We start from the raw sequence: 17,083 nt of genomic DNA on the forward strand, positions 1-17,083 counted from the left end.
ATTAATAGTCACATGGAAAAATTTGGATTGATTGGTAAGAGTCAGCATTGATTTGTTAAAGGAAAATCATGTCTAACTAATTTGCTGGCATTTTTTGAAGAGGTAACAGATGGTTGATGAGGGCAAGGGGTTTGATGTGGTTTCATATGGACTTCCAAAAGTCGTTCAATACAGTGCCACACAACAGACTTGTGAGGAAAGTTATGGGTCATGGAATAAAAAGCACAGTAGCAACATGGATACAAAATTGGCTGAGGGATAGGAAACAGAGAGTAATGGTTAATGGGTATTTTTCGGACTGGAAGAAGGTTTGTAGTGGAGTACCCCAGGGGTTGGTATTGGGACCCTTGCTCTTCCTGATATATATAAATTATCTAGATCTTGGTGTGCAGGGGACAATTTCAAAGTTTGCAGACGACACAAAACTTGGGAGAATTGTGAACTGTGAGTAGGACAGTGTAGAACTTCAAAAGGACATTGACACATTGGTGGAGTGGGCAGATAAGTGGCAGATAAAATTCAATGCAGAGAAGTGTGAGGTGATACACTTGGTACAAAGGACATGGAGAGACAGTGTAAAATAAAGGATACTATTCTAAAGGGTGTACAAGTGCAGGGAGACCGGGGTGTATATGTACATAAGTCATTAAAAGTGGCAGGACAAGTAGACAGAGCTGTTTCTAAAGCATACAATATTCTAGGCTTCATTAATAGGGGCGTAGAGTACAAGAGCAGGGAGGTTATGATGAACTTATGTAAGACACTGGTTAGGCCTCAGCTGGAGAATTGTGTACAGTTCTGGGCACCACAGTATAGGAAGGATGGGAACGCATTGGAGAGAGTGCAGAAGAGACTTATGAGAATGGTTCCAGCGGTGAGGCACTTCAGTTATGAGGAAAGATTGGAGAAGTTGGGACTGTTTTCCTTGGAGAGGAGAAGGCTGAGAGAAGACTTGATAGAAGTTTTCAAAATAATGAGGGGCCTGGACAGAGTAGATAGGGAGAAACTGTTCCCACTCGTAAACAGATTGAGAACCAGAGGGCACAGTTTTAAAGTGTTCCGCAAAAGGAGCAAATGCGAGGTGAGAAAAAACTTTTTCACACAGTGAGTAGTTAGGGTTTTGAATGCACTGCCGGGAAATGTGGCGGAGGCAGGTTCAATTGAGGCATTCAAGAGGGCATTGGATGATTATTTAAAAAAGAAACAATGTGCAGGGTTACAGGGAAAAGGCAGGAGATTGGTACTAAATTAAAATGCTCAGAGAGCCAGTGCAGACACGACGGGCTGAAAGGCCTCCTTCTTACACCGTAACAATTCTGTGATTCTGTTTCGGAGCAGCGGACAGACAGGAGGCACCGGCTGGCACGAGGAAACCCACAAAACCAGCCCCCCGGACAGACATGGCCAATGACCAAATATGGAGGCAAACCAATAGGAGACGAGTATACTGGGAAACGGCCACGCTTTTAGTGACAGAAATCAGCCAACGGGAGGAGAGGTTATTTGCGGGACGCAGGCGATTGGTCCAGGTGATGGAGCAACTGCCCCGCTGAATTGCAGCCGAAAAGCCGGTGAGAGAAGCTCGGCGGCAGCGTGAGTCTGGGGCCTCGGGCGGGGAGAGGGAATTTGGTTATGGAGTTAGCATCAGTTTGTAGCTCAGTTAGGCGCCGGTTGGTGATCGAGTAGGTCTGCCCGGGGAGGCGGGGAGGGAGGCGGGGATTGTGAGGAGACGTTCCGCCGGCTCCTCACAGGCCCTACCCCGTGTGCGGTATCCGGGACGCGGCAAGACTCCCCCACCCGGTAGGAGCTGCTGCCTGGAAGCACCGTGTCAGGTCCTCCCCTTACCGTGTGATTCCCCTATGGTCTGCACTGTGTGTGTCTGTCATGGTGATGGGGCATATATTATGAGCGCTCAGAAGCTTTTGTTCGCTTCTGAACAGACCAGTTCTAGTTTGGGAGTGCAGACCACTTGTCAGAACTATCTGCCCCGAAACTTCGATCGATTTTTCCATCGCTGATGGGTCTGCAGCGTATTTCAAGCATCTCATTTCATACATTCCACGTTTTGAAAACCTATTATCTTGCAGGCTGGACCTTTCCAGTCATTAGTCAGATGTTGCATCAGACTGCTACCGGCATGCTTAACACTGGACAGACCCAGAAGACTTCACCATGAGCTGAATAGAATTGTCAGCTCTGTATAAATTCATAAACGCAAATGTAACATAAAATAAATGTTTAGTTTAATCTAAATCTTAATACTATTTTAAGTTAAATACTACTTAAATTGTATAAATCTAAGCAGTTTGGAATACCTGCTTGACTGCATATTTTCATGTAATTTTTTTTATGCCAGTGACTTTTTAAATTTGCTAATGGAATGTGGGAATTGCTAGCACAGCCAGCAACTATAACTCAACCCTAACTACTCTTGAGACTGTGGTGGTGAGCTACTGCCTTGATTGCCTATGGCTTTTGTGGTGTTAATATGCAGGGTTTATGCATGGGTTTAGAAGGTATTGTTGAAGAAGCCTTGGTTGTGCTGTGCATCATGTAGATGGTATGTACTGCAGCCACAGTGCACTGGTGGTGTTGGAGTGAATGTTTAAGGTGGTGGATGGGGTGCTGGTCAAGCGGGCTGCGTTGTCTTTGATGGTATTGAGTTTCTTGAGTTTTGTTGGAACTGCAGTCGCTCAGGCAAGAGGAGAGTATTCCATCACACTTGTGACTTGTCTTGTAGATTGTGGAAAGTCAGGGGGTGGGTTGCTTGTTTCCGAATTCCCAATCTCTGACCTGCTTTTGTAGTGACAATGTTGATGTGACTGACCTAAGTTTTAGTCAATTGTGACTGTCAGGATATTGGTGGTAGGGGATTTGGTGATGGTGATGTCTTTGAATAGCAAGGGGAGGTGATTAGACCCTCAGAGTTGGATATTGCCTGACACTTGTGCAGTATGGACATTAGTTGTCACTTACTAGCCAAGTCTGAATGGTCAGTTCTTGCTGCAGTCAGGAATGGATTGCTTCATTTGAGGAGTTTTATAAATAGAACTGAACACTTAGTACAATCATTGGCAAATGTCCTCACTTCTGACCTTATGATGCAGGCAAGGCAATTGAAGATGGTTGGGCCTAAGATGCTACCTTGAGGAATTCCTGCAATGATATCTTGGGGCTGAGATGATTGGTCTCCAACAACCACAGCTATCTTCCTTTCTGCTAATTAAGACCCCAGCCAGCAGAGTTTTTCCCCTGATTCCCACTGACATCAGTTTTACCAAGGCTTTTTGATGCTGTATTAACACAAAAGTAATATACGGCAAATGCTAGGAATCTGAAATAACACCAGATAGCGCTGGAAAGCAGTATATATGGAGAGAAAAACAGTAACATTTTAGATTTCTGACCTTTGATCAGAACTTGATGTGATGCAAAGTCATGGACCAAACGTTTATTCTGTTCTTTCCACTGATGCTGCCTAACTTGCTGAGTGTTTACAGCGTTTTCTGTTTTTATTTTTTGACGTTATGCTTGGTCAAGTACAGTCACACTCGCTGTACCCCTGGAATTCAATTCTTCTGTCAATTCTGGGCCATATAAAATCTGTGTTGTTAATGGTCCATAGTGCCTCAAGGCAATTTAAACCACCTAGATCTGTTCTGAGTTTATTTCATTTAGCAGTGTGCTAGTGCCACACAACATGATAGAGGGTCTCCTCAGTGGAAATTGGAATTTTGTTTCCATTAGGACTGTGTAGTGGCCACTCCTATTACTCCAGCCTGGAACAGATTGCTGAGGACAAGGCTGAGTAGGTTTTTCCCTCGAGTTGGTCCTCTCTCCATCTGTAGGCCCAGTCTGGCAGATATGTCCTTCAGAACTTGACTAACTCAGTAAGAAGTGGTGCTACCAAGCCATTCATGATGATGGAAGTCCCTCACCCAGAATACATTCTATGCCTCATTTAAACAAAAATTCCCTCAAAACCCAGCTTTTGGTCACTGCTAGCCTTTTCCTCTCTGGCTCTGTCCATTTTCCTTGCACTTATTGTCACATTCTTTTGGCTCTTCATGTTAGAAGTACTGCTGCAGTGCTACCTCTCATGTATTTATGCAGACTTATTGACAATTTATAGGGATTCCAAACATTCATTCGCTGATTTTGGAAGGGGAAACCTAACTGAAATCCTGAAGGGGAAATCCAAATATTGAAGACGTACCCTTAGTGCTTCTTCCAAGTGATATTTAACGTGGAGGAGTAATGATTTATAAGTTAAGGGAGGGCAGTAAGTAGTAATTAGGATATTTCCTTGCCCATGTTTAACCTGATGCCATACAACGTCATGGGGTCTGGAGTCAATTGAGCATTCACAGGGTCATTCCTACCTGACCCTGTGGGTCTTTCCTGCTGGCGGGACAGGACATACTCTGGGGTGTAGATAGAGGGGTCTGTGATATTGGATGTAAAATAGGATTTTGAAAGCATAACCATGATGTTTGACTCGTGTCTGGTAGCTCCCCTGGTTTTGGCATAAATCCTTAGAAAGTAGTGAGGAGGACTTTTCAGGATTGACTGGGATGATGTTGCCAAGGAGTTGCTTGTAAATGAGAAATAGGATGGGGCCAAGGATAGATCCTAGGAGGATTGCAGTGATAATGGCATGGGAGTGGGAAGAGAAGCCATTGCAGGTGATTGTCTAACTTCAACTGATATTCCTACCCTTATCCTCCCACCATTAGTGGCAGTCCACTTGAACTGTTGCAAGCCTATTGTCTGAAACTTCCTCCCTAAACCTCTACAACTTCTTTAAACAAACATTCCTTCAAAACCCAGCTTTTGGTCACTACTAGTCTTTTCCTCTCTGGCTCTGTCCATTTTTCTTGCACTTATTGTCAAATTCCTTTGGATCTTTCTTCATGTTAAAAGTACTGCTGCACTGCTACCTCTCATATATTTATACAAACTTATTGACATAATTTACAGGGATTCCAAACATTCATTCGCTGATTTTGGAAGGGGAAACCTAACTGTGAAATCCTGAAGGGGAAATCCAAATATTGAAGACCTACAATTATTGGTGCTTTCCCCTGGGAGTTCTAGGGACTTAGACTTCCTGAAAAATCTTTAACCTTTACATGAACAAATAATGAATTCTGGTTCATTTGAAGAGTTTTTAAATTCCACAGCTGATAGATGTTCCATTCTTATGATATAACACAAACGATGGTTACATTTTCATTTGAACAATCAAGTCATTACTTCTGCCACACCCATGCCACAAAAGGTACATAACGTCACACTCCCATATCCATCCCTCTTGCTCCATTGCAGAAATGGCATTTCGTACACAACTACCCATCCTTTGATAGACACGTCTCTTCATTGTGCATTGTTACTCAGCCCATCTTGTCCAAGTTGGCATCCCTAGTACATTTCTCCCTTACTATTCAACCTGAAATTCTTCCACCTGTATTCAAGCTGATGTTGCCTCACTCAACTCCACCTGTACTCTCCCTTGAGTCCAGTTAAAACCAGTCTTCTTGCACTTCCCTTTTAAAGTTGGCATTTTTTCTGCCCTACCTCCTAGTGCCAGGCAATGATCATCTCCAACAAGAGAGAATCCAACCATCGCTCCTTGATGTTCACTGAATCTCCAACTATCTGCATCCATCAGCGGTTACCATTGACCAGAAACTGAACTGGACTAGCCATATAAATACTGTGGCTACAAGAGCAGGTCAGAAGCTACGAACTGTGTGACGAGTAACTCACCTCCTGACTCCCCGAAGCCTATCCACCATTTGCAAGGCACAAGTCGGGAATGTGATGGAATATTCCCCACTTGCCTGGATGAGTGCAACTCCCACAACACTCAAGAAGCTTGACACCGTCCAAGACAAAGCAGTCCGCTTCATTGTCACCACATCCACAAACAATCACTCCCTCCACCACCGATGCACAGTAGCAGCAGTGTGTACTATCTACAAGATGCACTGCAGGAATTCACCAAAGCTCCTTCAACAGCACCTTCCAAACTCAGGACCATTACCGTCTAGAAGGACAAGGGCAGCAGATAGATCGGAACACCACCACCTGGAAGTTTCCCTCCAAGTCACTCACCATCCTGACTTGGAAATATACTGCCGTTCCTTCAATGTCGCTGGGTCAAAATCCTGGAACTCCCTTCTTACCAACACTGGGCGTACCTACACCACACGGATAGCAGCGGTTCAAGATGGCGGCTCACCACCACCTTCTCGAGGGCAACTAGGGATGGGCAATAAATGCTGGCCCAGCCAGCGAAGCCCACATCCTGTGAATAAATAAATAAAAAAAATAGGAAGGGACACTATAGCCAGGGCGATAGACACTTTTGTTTTCTGCAGCCAAGAGCGAGAATCCAGAAGACTCTCATCTGCCCAGTGCCAGGTTTCGAGATATCTGCTCAGGGCTGGAAAGGAACTTGCATTGGGAGGGGGAGGATCCAGCCATTGTGATTCATGTAGGTACCAATGGCATAGGTAGAACTAGGAAAAAGGTTCTGCATAGAGAGCATGAGAAGCTAGTGTGAGAAATTGATGTTTTTAAAAAATATTTTTGGGGAATATTGTGTTATGTGGAAAAGGCTTTGTGTGTGTATATGATTTAATTAAGCTGGGCAGAGATTTATAGGAGACAGGTTTTCTGGGGGGTTTAAACATGAAAAGGATAGAGGTGTTAGGTTTGAGGTACAAATGAATAGGTTAGATTTAACATTTGCATTTTTAGATAAGTGGAGAGTTTGTTTGAATATCAAAGGGAGTCAGAGGTAACAAGAAACATGTTTGCGTCTTACTGGAGTTCCATAAGCAAATAGAAGTGTGTATATTATATTTTATTGATATAGAAACATGAAATATCTTATATTTGGATGGGTTTGAGTTTCAAAGAGATGTGAGATGAAAGGGGGAAAGAAGTTGTTTTAGAGTTATCTTGGAGAGCTTATGTAGCTGTTTTAGCTGTGGCTGTTTGAGCTGTAGCTGTTGAGCTGGAGATATGAGATGTAGCTGCTGAGCTGTGGCTCTGGGCTGGGAGAAGGTGCAGTTTGAATCAGCCATTCAGTCAAATCAGAAAAGTCTTGGGTTGCAAAAGGAGTTTAATTCTGAAGTTTGGATTTTTACAGCAGAGTAGAGAGTTACAGGTCACGTGGTAAGCCTTTATTGAAGCTGCAGCAGTTTGCCTTGGTTAAATTACTGGATTTTTTATAAACATCTATAAGGGCGCGTTGCCTGGAAGGTGTTTACTTGTATGTCTGACCAAGGAGATAGTCTTTCAGGGGGAATGTTCTGTAATACTAAGTTTAGCTGTAATCTTGTGTGCTTAAATTTTCTTTTATTCTTGTTAAAAATTAAAAGTAAAAGCTTTATTAAAACTCCAAAGTGTTACTGGATTTCTTGCTGCTGAGATCAGTATGATTTATCATTTTCAGAATACAAAAGAAAGGGTATGGCCTGTAAGTCACATTTCCCCCTGGGATTTGGTTTGTGCAGCAATTAGCATCATCTAGGCACAAAATTAAAAAGCAGAACCTCAAGGGTAATAATCTCTGGATTATTACCTGAGCCAGATGCAAATTGGCACAGGGTAAATAAAATTAGAGAGATGAATGTGTGGCTCAAAGATTGGTGTGGGAGAAGTGGGTTCTGGTTCATGGGGCACTGGCACCGGTACTGGGGAAAGTGGTGGCTGTACCATTGAGATGGTCTACACCTGAACCATGGTGGGACCAGTGTTCTCTCAAGCTGCATAAAGAGGGAAGTAGAGAGGGTTTTAACCTAAATAGTGGGGGCAAGGGATCAAATTTGAGATGATGAGGTAAACCAAAAGAGTACAGTCAAGGCAAGAGAGAAAGCTATTAATATGGGAAATGATAAACAATGTGACGAGAGTACAAATGCACTAGTAAATGAGTAGATAAGGCTAGACATTACTAAGATAATAAAAGTACAAAACTAAAGGCACTGTATATGAATGTACACAACATTTGAAACAAAATAGCTGAACTGAGTGCAAAAGAAATAAACAAGTACGATCTGATAGCCATTGCAGCGATATGGCTGCAGGATGACATAGATTGGGACCTGAATAGTGATATTTAGGAAGAACAGGAAGCTAGGAAAATGTGGAGAGGTAGCTCTTTTAATTAACGATGATATTAGCACATTAGAGAGGGATGACCTAAGTTCAGGAAACCAGGATGTAGAAGTGGTTTGGGTAGAGATGAGAAATGGTAAAGTCAAGAAGTCACTTGCAGGAGTGGTGTACAGGCACCCTAACAGTAACTACAAGGTAGGACAGGGTATAAATGAAGAAATAATGGGAACATGTCAGAAAGGTCAGTGCTAATCATGGGAGATTTTAATCTACATATAGACTGGAAAAATCATATGTGCAAAGGTAGCCTAGATGAGGAGTTCATAGAATGTTTTCAGGATAGTTTCTTAGGACAGCATGTTCTGGTGCCAACCAGATAGCAGGCTATATGCGACCTGGTATTGTGCAACATGATAGGATTAATTAATGACCTCATAGTGAAGGTGGCAGCGATCATAATATAATTGAATTTTACATTCAGCTTGAGGGAGAGGAAAGTGGGTCTAAGACTAGTATTTTAAACTTAAGGGCAATTGTGAGGGCATGAAAGCAGAGTGAAAATTAGGTTAAGGGATAGGTTATTAGAGATGCAGTAGCAGACATTTAAGGGGATATTTCAGAATACACAGGACGCTTAGAAAAAATCAAGATAATCAGGCAGAGTCAACAATGTTTTGTGAAAGGGAAATCATGTTTAACTAATTTATTGGAGTTCTTTGAAAAAGTAACATGTGCTGTGGATAATGGGAAACTGGTGGATGAACTGTACTTAGATTTCCAGAAGGCATTTGGTAAGGTGGCACATCAAAGGTTATTGCAGAAACTAAAAGCCCTTGGTGTAGAAGGTAACATGGATAGAAAATTGGCTAGCTAACAAGAAACAGAGCAGGCATAAATGGGTCATTTTCTGTTTGGCAAGATGTAATGAGCGGTGTGCCACGGGGATCAATGCTGGGACCTCAACGTTTTACAATTTATATAAATGACTTGGATGAAGGGACCAAAAGTATGGTTGCTAAATTTGCTGATATCACAAAGATAGGTAGGAAAGTAAGTCGTGAAGAGGACGTAAGGAGACTACAAAGGGATATACATAGGTTAAGTGAGCAGGCAAAGATCTGGTAAATGGAATATAATGTGGGAAAATGTGAAATTGTCTATTTTGGCAGGAAAAATAAAAAATATGCATATTATCTAAATGGTGAGATTGCAGAGCTCTGAGATGCAGGGGGACCTGGGTGTCCGAGTGCATGAATTGTAAAAGGTTAGTATGCAGGTACAGCAAGTAATTAGGAAAGCTAATAGAATGTTATTGTTTATTATGAGGGGAATTGAATACAAAAGTAGAGAAGTTATGCTTCAGTTATACAGGGCAATGGTGAGACCACATCTGGTGTATTGTGTATAGTATTGGTTTCCTTATTTAAGGAAGGATGCAAATGCGTTGGAAGCAGTTCAGAGAAGGTTACTAGACTAATATCTGGAATGGGCGGGTTGTCTTATGTGGAAAGGTTGGACAGGCTTGGCTTGTATCCGCTGGAGTTTAGAAGTAAGAAACGACCTGATTGAAACATGTAAGATCCTGAGGGGTCTTGACAGGGTGGATGTGGAAAGGATGTTTCCTCTTGTGGGAGAATCTAGAACCAGGGGTCACTGTTTAAAAATAAAGGTCACCTATTTATGACAGTTGAGGAGAAATTTTTTCTCTGATTTTCGTGAATCTTTGGAACTCTGCTTCAAAAGGCGGTGGAAGCAGAGACTTTGAATATTTTTAAGGCAGAGGCAGATAGATTATTGATAAGCAAGGGGGTGAAAGATTATCGGGGGGAGTAGGTGGAAATGTGGAGTTGAGGTTAAAAGTCAGACCAGCCATGATCTTATTGAATGGCGGAGAGGCCTCAAGGGGCTCAGTGGCCTATTCCTGCTCCTTATTCGTATGATCATATGTATGTACAGCATAGAAAGAGACCAATTTGTCCAAAATGTGTGTGCTGGCTCTTTTACAGAGCTACGTAACTGGTTCCACTCACCCAATGTCTCCCCATTGCCTTGCAAATTTTGCCCTTTCAACTGTATAGCCAATTCCCTTTTGAAATTCATGATTGAGTCGGTTTCCAACATCTTTTCAGGTAGTACTTTTCAGATCATGACAACTTGTCTTGCAAATTAAAATTTTACATTTTTAAAAAATGTAATTGAAGCCCCTCATAATTTTGAACACCACTATTAAATCTCCCCTTAACCTTCTCTGATCTAAGGAGAACATTTCTAGCTGTTCCAGTCTCTCCATACAACTGAAGTCCCTCGCGATCAAGGATGATTTGCTTCCACTCCAGGTCGATGGCTGATTAGTCCAATGCGTGATCTGTAGACTCTGCCACATGTGGGGCTGGTAGTGCTTGAAGGTTCAGTATATAAGCTGTTTGGATGTTTGTGCACGCTCTCTCTGCCTCGACTTCACTTCGCGTTTTCCTGACCAAGTGTTTATGTGTCCGGTGCCTTCTCAAATGAACTTTCTCCATTTTGGTTGGTCGCAGGCCAAAGAAGATCTCCCACGAATTGGCAGGGATGTTTGACCTCTTTAGGGATGCTTTGAGGACATCCCTAAAGCATTTCTGTTGTCTTCCTGGGAGTCTGTTGTCACGTCCGAGTTCTGAGTAGAGCAGTTGCTTCGGGAGTCTGGTGTCAGGCATACGAATGACATGTCCCACCCAGCGGAGCTGGTTTTAAGTGATTAGTGCCTTGATGCTGGGCCTGTTGGCTTGGAAGAGGACACAGCTATTGGAGCACCTTTCTTGCCATCTGATTTGGAGGATCTTGCGAAGGCAGAGCAGGTGGTACCTTGGCAGTGTTTTGAGTTGTCTACTGTAGGTTGTCCAAGTCTCCAAGCAGATGGCTTGAGATCCTGGTTCTTAAATATGCTCTTCCTCAGCTGGCTGAAGGCTGAGCTAGCACTTTGGAGACAATTATGTATTTCGCCATCTATGTCTGCCTCCGCTGAGAGGAGGCTCCCAAGATATGGTAAACGGTCCATGTTTTCTAGGATCTCGCCATTGATCAATCGATGGGGAAGGTGTTGTGCTGTGGAGGACTCCGGGGTATGCTTTCCCTGCTCCTTCCTTGCCAATCACACCCTTCCAGAGATCCGCGTTCTTCCCAATTCTGGCATTAAAGTCTCCGAGGAAGATTAGTTTGTTGCCTGCTGGGATTTGGGCTAGGGATTGCTCAAGGTTATTGTAGAATCCCTCCTTGGCCTCATCTGTTGCCTTGAGTGTAGGAGCATATGTGCTGATGACAGTGGCATGCTGATTTCTTGTTAGGGTGAGCTGGGCAGTCGTGAAACGCTCGCTTATCCCACAGGGGGATTTGCTTCCTCTTCTGGAAGACCTTTTCAGAAAACATGGCAGGGGGATGGGATCCTGAGAGGATGTTCAGCAGGGGGAGATGCACAGCCAAAATTAGAAGAGAGAGCAAGTGAGTCTGGAAGGCATAGAAATTATAGGCCAGTTAAGGCACAAGGGAGTTTGGCAAGGTTGGATGGTATTTATTTTAATGCAAGGAGTCTGACGAATAAGGCAGATGAGTTGGGGGCACAAATTAACACGTGGAAGTATGATGTCATTGCTGTCACAGAGACATGGTTGAGAGAGGGGCAGGATTGGCAGCTCAATATTCCAGGATATAGGGTCTTCAGGCGAGACAGGGTAGGAGGTAAAAGAGGAGGAGGTATCGCAATATTGATCAAGGGATCAATTACAGCAGTAAGGAGGGATGACACCCTAGCAGGCTCCTCAAATGAAGCCATATGGGTAGAACTGAAAAATAAAAATGGAGCAATCACATTGCTGGGAGTGTACTATTGGCCCCCAAACAGTCAGAGAGAAATAGAAGAGCAGATATGTAAGCAAATTTCAGAGAAGTGTAAAAATAATAGGGTAGTAACAGTGGGGGATTTCAACTTTAACTGGGTTAGTCATAGTGTGATAGGTTTAGAGGGAGTGGAATTCTTCAAATGCATCCAGGAGAGCTTTTTAAGCCAGTCGGTAGAAGGCCCTACAAGAGAGGGTCCTGGACTTAATTTTAGGGAATGAAGCCGAGCAAGTGGTAGAGCTATCAGTGGGGGAGCATTTTGAAGATAGTGATCATAACTCTGTTAGATTCAAGGTTGTTATGGAAAAGGACAAGGATGGGCCAGAAATCAGAGTTCTAAATTGGGGGAAGGCCAATTTTAATAAGATCAGATATGATTTGGCCAGAGTGGACTGGGAGCAGCTACTTTTAGGTAAATCTGTGTCAGAGCAGTGGGACTCATTCAAGAAGGAAATAGGGAAAGTAAAGGGCCAACATATTCCAGTAAAGATAAAGGGTGGGACCAACAAATCCAGGGAACAGGATTGGATAAAGAGAAAAAGGGAGGCTTATGGCAGATACCGAGCGCTTAAAACAGCGGAAGCCCTAGAGGAGTATAGAATGTGTAGGGGGAACTTAAAAAGGAAATTAGGAGAGCAAAAAGGGGGCATGGAGAAACATTGGCAGGTAAAATAAAGGAAAATCCAAAGTTATTTTACAAGTACATTAAGAGTAAGAGGATAACGAGGGAAAGAGTAGGGCCCATTAAGGACCATTGTGATAATTTGTGCGTGGAGCCGGAAGGGTTCTAAATGAATACTTTGTGTCGGTGTTCACAAGTGAGAGGGACGACGTGGGCATGGAAATCAGGCAGAAGGATTGTGACATAATTTTAAAAATTAGCATAGAAATGGAGGAGGTTCTAAGTGGTCTGGCAGGCTTAAAAGTAGATAAATTTCCAGGTCCAGATGAAATGTATCCCAGGCTGTTGAGTGAGGCAAGGGAGGAGATAGCAGGGGCGCTGGCAATAATTTGACTGGAGGACAGCCAATGTGGTACTGTTATTCAAGAAGGGAGGAAGGAATAAACCAGGGAACTACAGGCCAGTCAGTCTAACCTCAGTGGCGGAGAAACTATTAGAAGCAATTCTGAGGGACAGAATTAATCTACACTTGTAGAGGCAGGGATTAATCAAGGACAGTCAGCATGGTTTTGTTAAAGGGAGGTCATGTCTGACCAATTTGATTGAATTTTTCCGAAGAGGTGACCAGGTGTGTAGATGAGGGCAATACATTTGATGTAGTCTACTTGGACTTCAGCAAAGCTTTTGATAAGGTCCCGCAATGGGAGACTGATAATGAAGGTAAGAGCCCGTGGGATCCAAGGCAGTTTGGAAAATTGGATCCAGAACTGGCTGAGTGGCAGGAAGCAGAGGATGATGGTCGAGGGGTGTTTTTGTAACTGGATGCCTGTGTCCAGTGGGGTCCCACAGGGATCGGTGTTGGGTCCCTTGCTGTTTGTGGCATATATAAATGATTTAGACTTGAATATAGGAGGGTTGATCAGTAAGTTCGTGGATGACATGAAAATTGGTGGGGTGGTAAATAATGAGGAGGATAGCCTTAGATTACAGGAGGACATGGATGGGCTGGTCAGATGGCAATAGAAGGAAGGAGTGCAGATTTAAAGTCAGAGGTCCTGTGGTGGAATAATGACTACTTAGGAGGAGTGGAATCGGCATGAAGCAGCAATGAGCTGTTGTCCAAGTTTGGATGCGGGTGATGCAAGTGAAGCCTAGAGGCTATTTGAGGGTAGAGTATCCCAAAGTGTATCACTTCTCTGCATTAAATATAGACATTGCCTTGTGTCTGCCTCTTCTACCATTTTTTGTGTCCCCTGAAGTCTGCTAATATCCTCCTCATTGTTTAGTACATTTCCATCTCTTGTGTCACCTGCAAGCTTTTATATTGTGCTCTGTATACCCAAGTCCAAGTCATTGATCTCTATCAGAAAGAACAGTGATCTCAACACTGACCTGTGGGGGACACAACTGCACACTTCCCTTCAGCCTGAAAAAACTGTTCACCACTACTCTCTGCTTTCTGTTTCTTAACTAATTTTGTATCCATGCACCTGCTGCCTCTTTAAACCCATGGACTTCAATCATGCTAACGAGCAAGTCCATTATGTGACATGTTATCAAATGCTTTTTGAAAGTATTTATACACGAGGAACAATATAAGGAAGATTTTGAACATCCTTACAAAAGCAAGGTACTGCGGATGCTGAAAAATCTGAAGTGAAAACAGAAGTGCTGCAAACACTCAGCAGGTCTGGCAGCATCTGTGGAACGAGAAACAAGAGTTAGCGCTTCAGGTCTATGACCTTTCATTCATTTTATTAAAATCCTCCTTGTGATTAAATCTAATAAAATGAAAAAAAAGCTTTACAAACAATTCTCATATTGAATTGATATAATTCAGTCATATAAATACTCTATTTCTGATTTGTCACCTTTTTGTTTGATTTGATGTAGCACAGTTTAAAATGTTGATGATATGCTTCAGCTCAGATGAGTTTATCTTGAATTACTGTATTTTTGTTCAATTTTGCAAGGTATTACATTCAAAATAAAACCATTTTATGCACTTTTAAAAAAAAAGTGAGCTTTTTTCTTTATGCATGATAAGTGACTAGCAATTAGCTTTCCCCTTCTCCTCCCTCACCCCTCACACCTTCCTCCCACCTCCTTTCTGGGCATCCACTCTTATAACATTATTTTTCTTTGTGCTCCCATTCTAAAGGTGGGAAGTTTGCAGGTTGGGTCACACTGGGTCCCTTATTTTGATGATGTAGGAATAGTGGCACTGAGAATTGAACCCCAGATCAGCTGAAGTTCTGCTCATTCTTGTGTTTGTGTTTTTGGACTGCAGTTGAAGCCTTTCAACAAAATGTACAGTGGAAGACGTTTGCTATTTTAAAAGTATTGAAAATTAGATGACTTGAGTAGTAACTTATTTTTCCCATCTTATGTAAAGCATGAGTTCACATGGGTAAATGCATTCAGACAATATATTTGTAGCACACTAATGATGCTGAATTGTGTATTTAGCATAAATCAATGTGTTGATACTTGCTGCTGAATATTTTTCCTGTCAACAAAACAACTTTCAGTTAAATCACTGGTACAGCTGGAATGAAACAAAGCAGTACAGAAACCCACTGTTTGGCCCTCTAAACATTGTTGAAGGCAGGGTATTTAACATTTCTTAAAAACATTTAGTTCTCTAAACCTGTTTCAGGGGTATTGTGAATCTTAGAATATATCCATTATATGATCACTACCTGAGGGAGTGGGACTGTATGTTAGTACATATTTCCAGCCTGATGTTTTCCTCAGTAGCATGTGGTTCAGGGAAACTGTTCCCTGGTGCATTCTTCATGGCAGCGCCTCTACCAATCAGAATTCACTTGCCAACCAGTCAGCACCCTCTTTTCATGCTGTATAAATTGTTGTCCCCTTTTGAGATTTGGTATTCTTGTGACTCTGTCCTGATGAATATAAGACGAAAAGCTTCAACAGCATGTCTCTTTTTTCAGCAATGCTAGAGATTTAATTACTCAGCAAGAGATTAGAATGTGGTTGAGGTAAATAGCTTAGATGTTTTCATTGAAACATAGAAACTAGGACCAAGGCTATTGGTCCTTTAAGCCTGCTCCACCATTCAATATGATCATGGCTGATCCTCTAACTCAACATCATATTCCCGCTTTCTCTCCATATCCCTCGACACCCCTAATATCCAAAAAATTATCAGTTTTCTTCTTGAATATACTCAGTGACCCACCCTCCACAGCCTTCTGTGGTAAAGAATTCCACAGGTTGACCACCCTCTGAGTGAGGAAATTTTTCCTCATTTCAGTCCTAAATGGCCTGCCCCATATCCTGAGACTGTAGCCCAGAAGGAAGCCAGATGGTTATGTGAGAAGAAAAGAAACCGAAGTTTGAGGTGAGGTAGATGGAATGGGAGGAGACTCAGCTGGAGCATAAACATCAAACTAAACTTGTCTGTTTCTGTGCTATATATTCTGTGTAATTATAAATGCAATTTTTGTATGGCTGAAACTAAAACAATGTTGAATTACAAAGCTAGTGCTTTGTTGGTCCTGTCTGCAGAGCAAGAAACTCAACCAGGGTTCAATGACTTCTGCTTGAAGTGGGTGTTCAATAGAAGAGCTTTGGGCTCGGCCTGTGCTACTTGCCAACTGAAATCCTCTGCAGACCCTTGTGATCTTGGCTTATAGATAAAGAAGGGGCACCATGGTGAAATACTGGAGAAGGTCAGGGAAAGAAATTGGGGATAGGGAGAAGAATTGTATTGATGTGGACTAGAAAACCTGAGCTATGTCTTGAACTGTTCAACCTGCTTGATGAATTTAAAATGTAAAAGATGTGTAATCCTCTGATATATCCCTTATAACACTCGTAGAATTAATGGGCTATACTGAAACTTTTATATAAAATATTTTTGGGCCTTTCCGATTACAAATTATTGCAGTGGTTTGGTGGTCAACTTAAATGTTTTCTATGTGAGCAGCTTCTGATTGTGTGATTGTGATGAAGATTAGTTGGAGGCAGTATAAGACTTGTTTTTCATAGGTATTCCTCTCTGGATATTGTATCTCTGGCCACACTCTCCTTGCTGAAGGATAACTTCACAGCTGTCTGACTTGAAGCCTTCAACCACTTGAGTCTGATTTTAGGATTAGCAGTTTCTCTTGTTTCTTGGGAAAAATGGGCTGCAAATCATCTGAAATCTATTGTGGATTGAAATATGTGACCATTATTATTTTTGATTCATTGATAAAATGTACCAACTTCCTCAGTTGGTAATTAATCACTTTGCCTAAATTTGAAAGATTACTTCCTTTTCTTTCAAATCCAGATCGTAAAGAATGGTTCAACCTGTGCCAGAAACAATCAACTTTCCTGCAGAGGAAGAGCAGGTACTAAGGATCTGGAAGCAGTATGATTGTTTTCAGGAATGTCTGAAACAGGCTAGAAATCGGCCCAGGTGAGGCATTCTTCAAATTGTTAACTCTT

General features: G+C 42.4%; 1 protein-coding gene across 3 annotated transcripts in view; it reads left to right on the forward strand.

Annotated features, from left to right (window-relative positions):
* Positions 1 to 1,505: 1,505 nt before the first annotated feature.
* The window catches only part of iars1 (isoleucyl-tRNA synthetase 1), a 189,664-nt gene continuing 174,086 nt past the window's right edge, over positions 1,506 to 17,083 (forward strand). Inside the window, exons 1-2 of one of the 3 annotated variants that reach the window (XM_078543384.1) lie at positions 1,506 to 1,571; positions 16,926 to 17,054. In XM_078543384.1, coding sequence (XP_078399510.1) covers positions 16,936 to 17,054 — 119 coding nt within the window. In that variant the 5' untranslated portion in view covers positions 1,506 to 1,571; positions 16,926 to 16,935. Of the gene's footprint in view, positions 1,594 to 5,610; positions 5,735 to 16,925; positions 17,055 to 17,083 lie in introns of those variants that run through there. The other 2 variants (XM_078543383.1, XM_078543385.1) reach the window with 2 other exon arrangements.

The sequence above is a fragment of the Cetorhinus maximus genome, chromosome 6, assembly GCF_964194155.1.
Source record: "Cetorhinus maximus chromosome 6, sCetMax3.hap1.1, whole genome shotgun sequence".
In the NCBI taxonomy this organism is placed as follows: domain Eukaryota; kingdom Metazoa; phylum Chordata; class Chondrichthyes; order Lamniformes; family Cetorhinidae; genus Cetorhinus; species Cetorhinus maximus.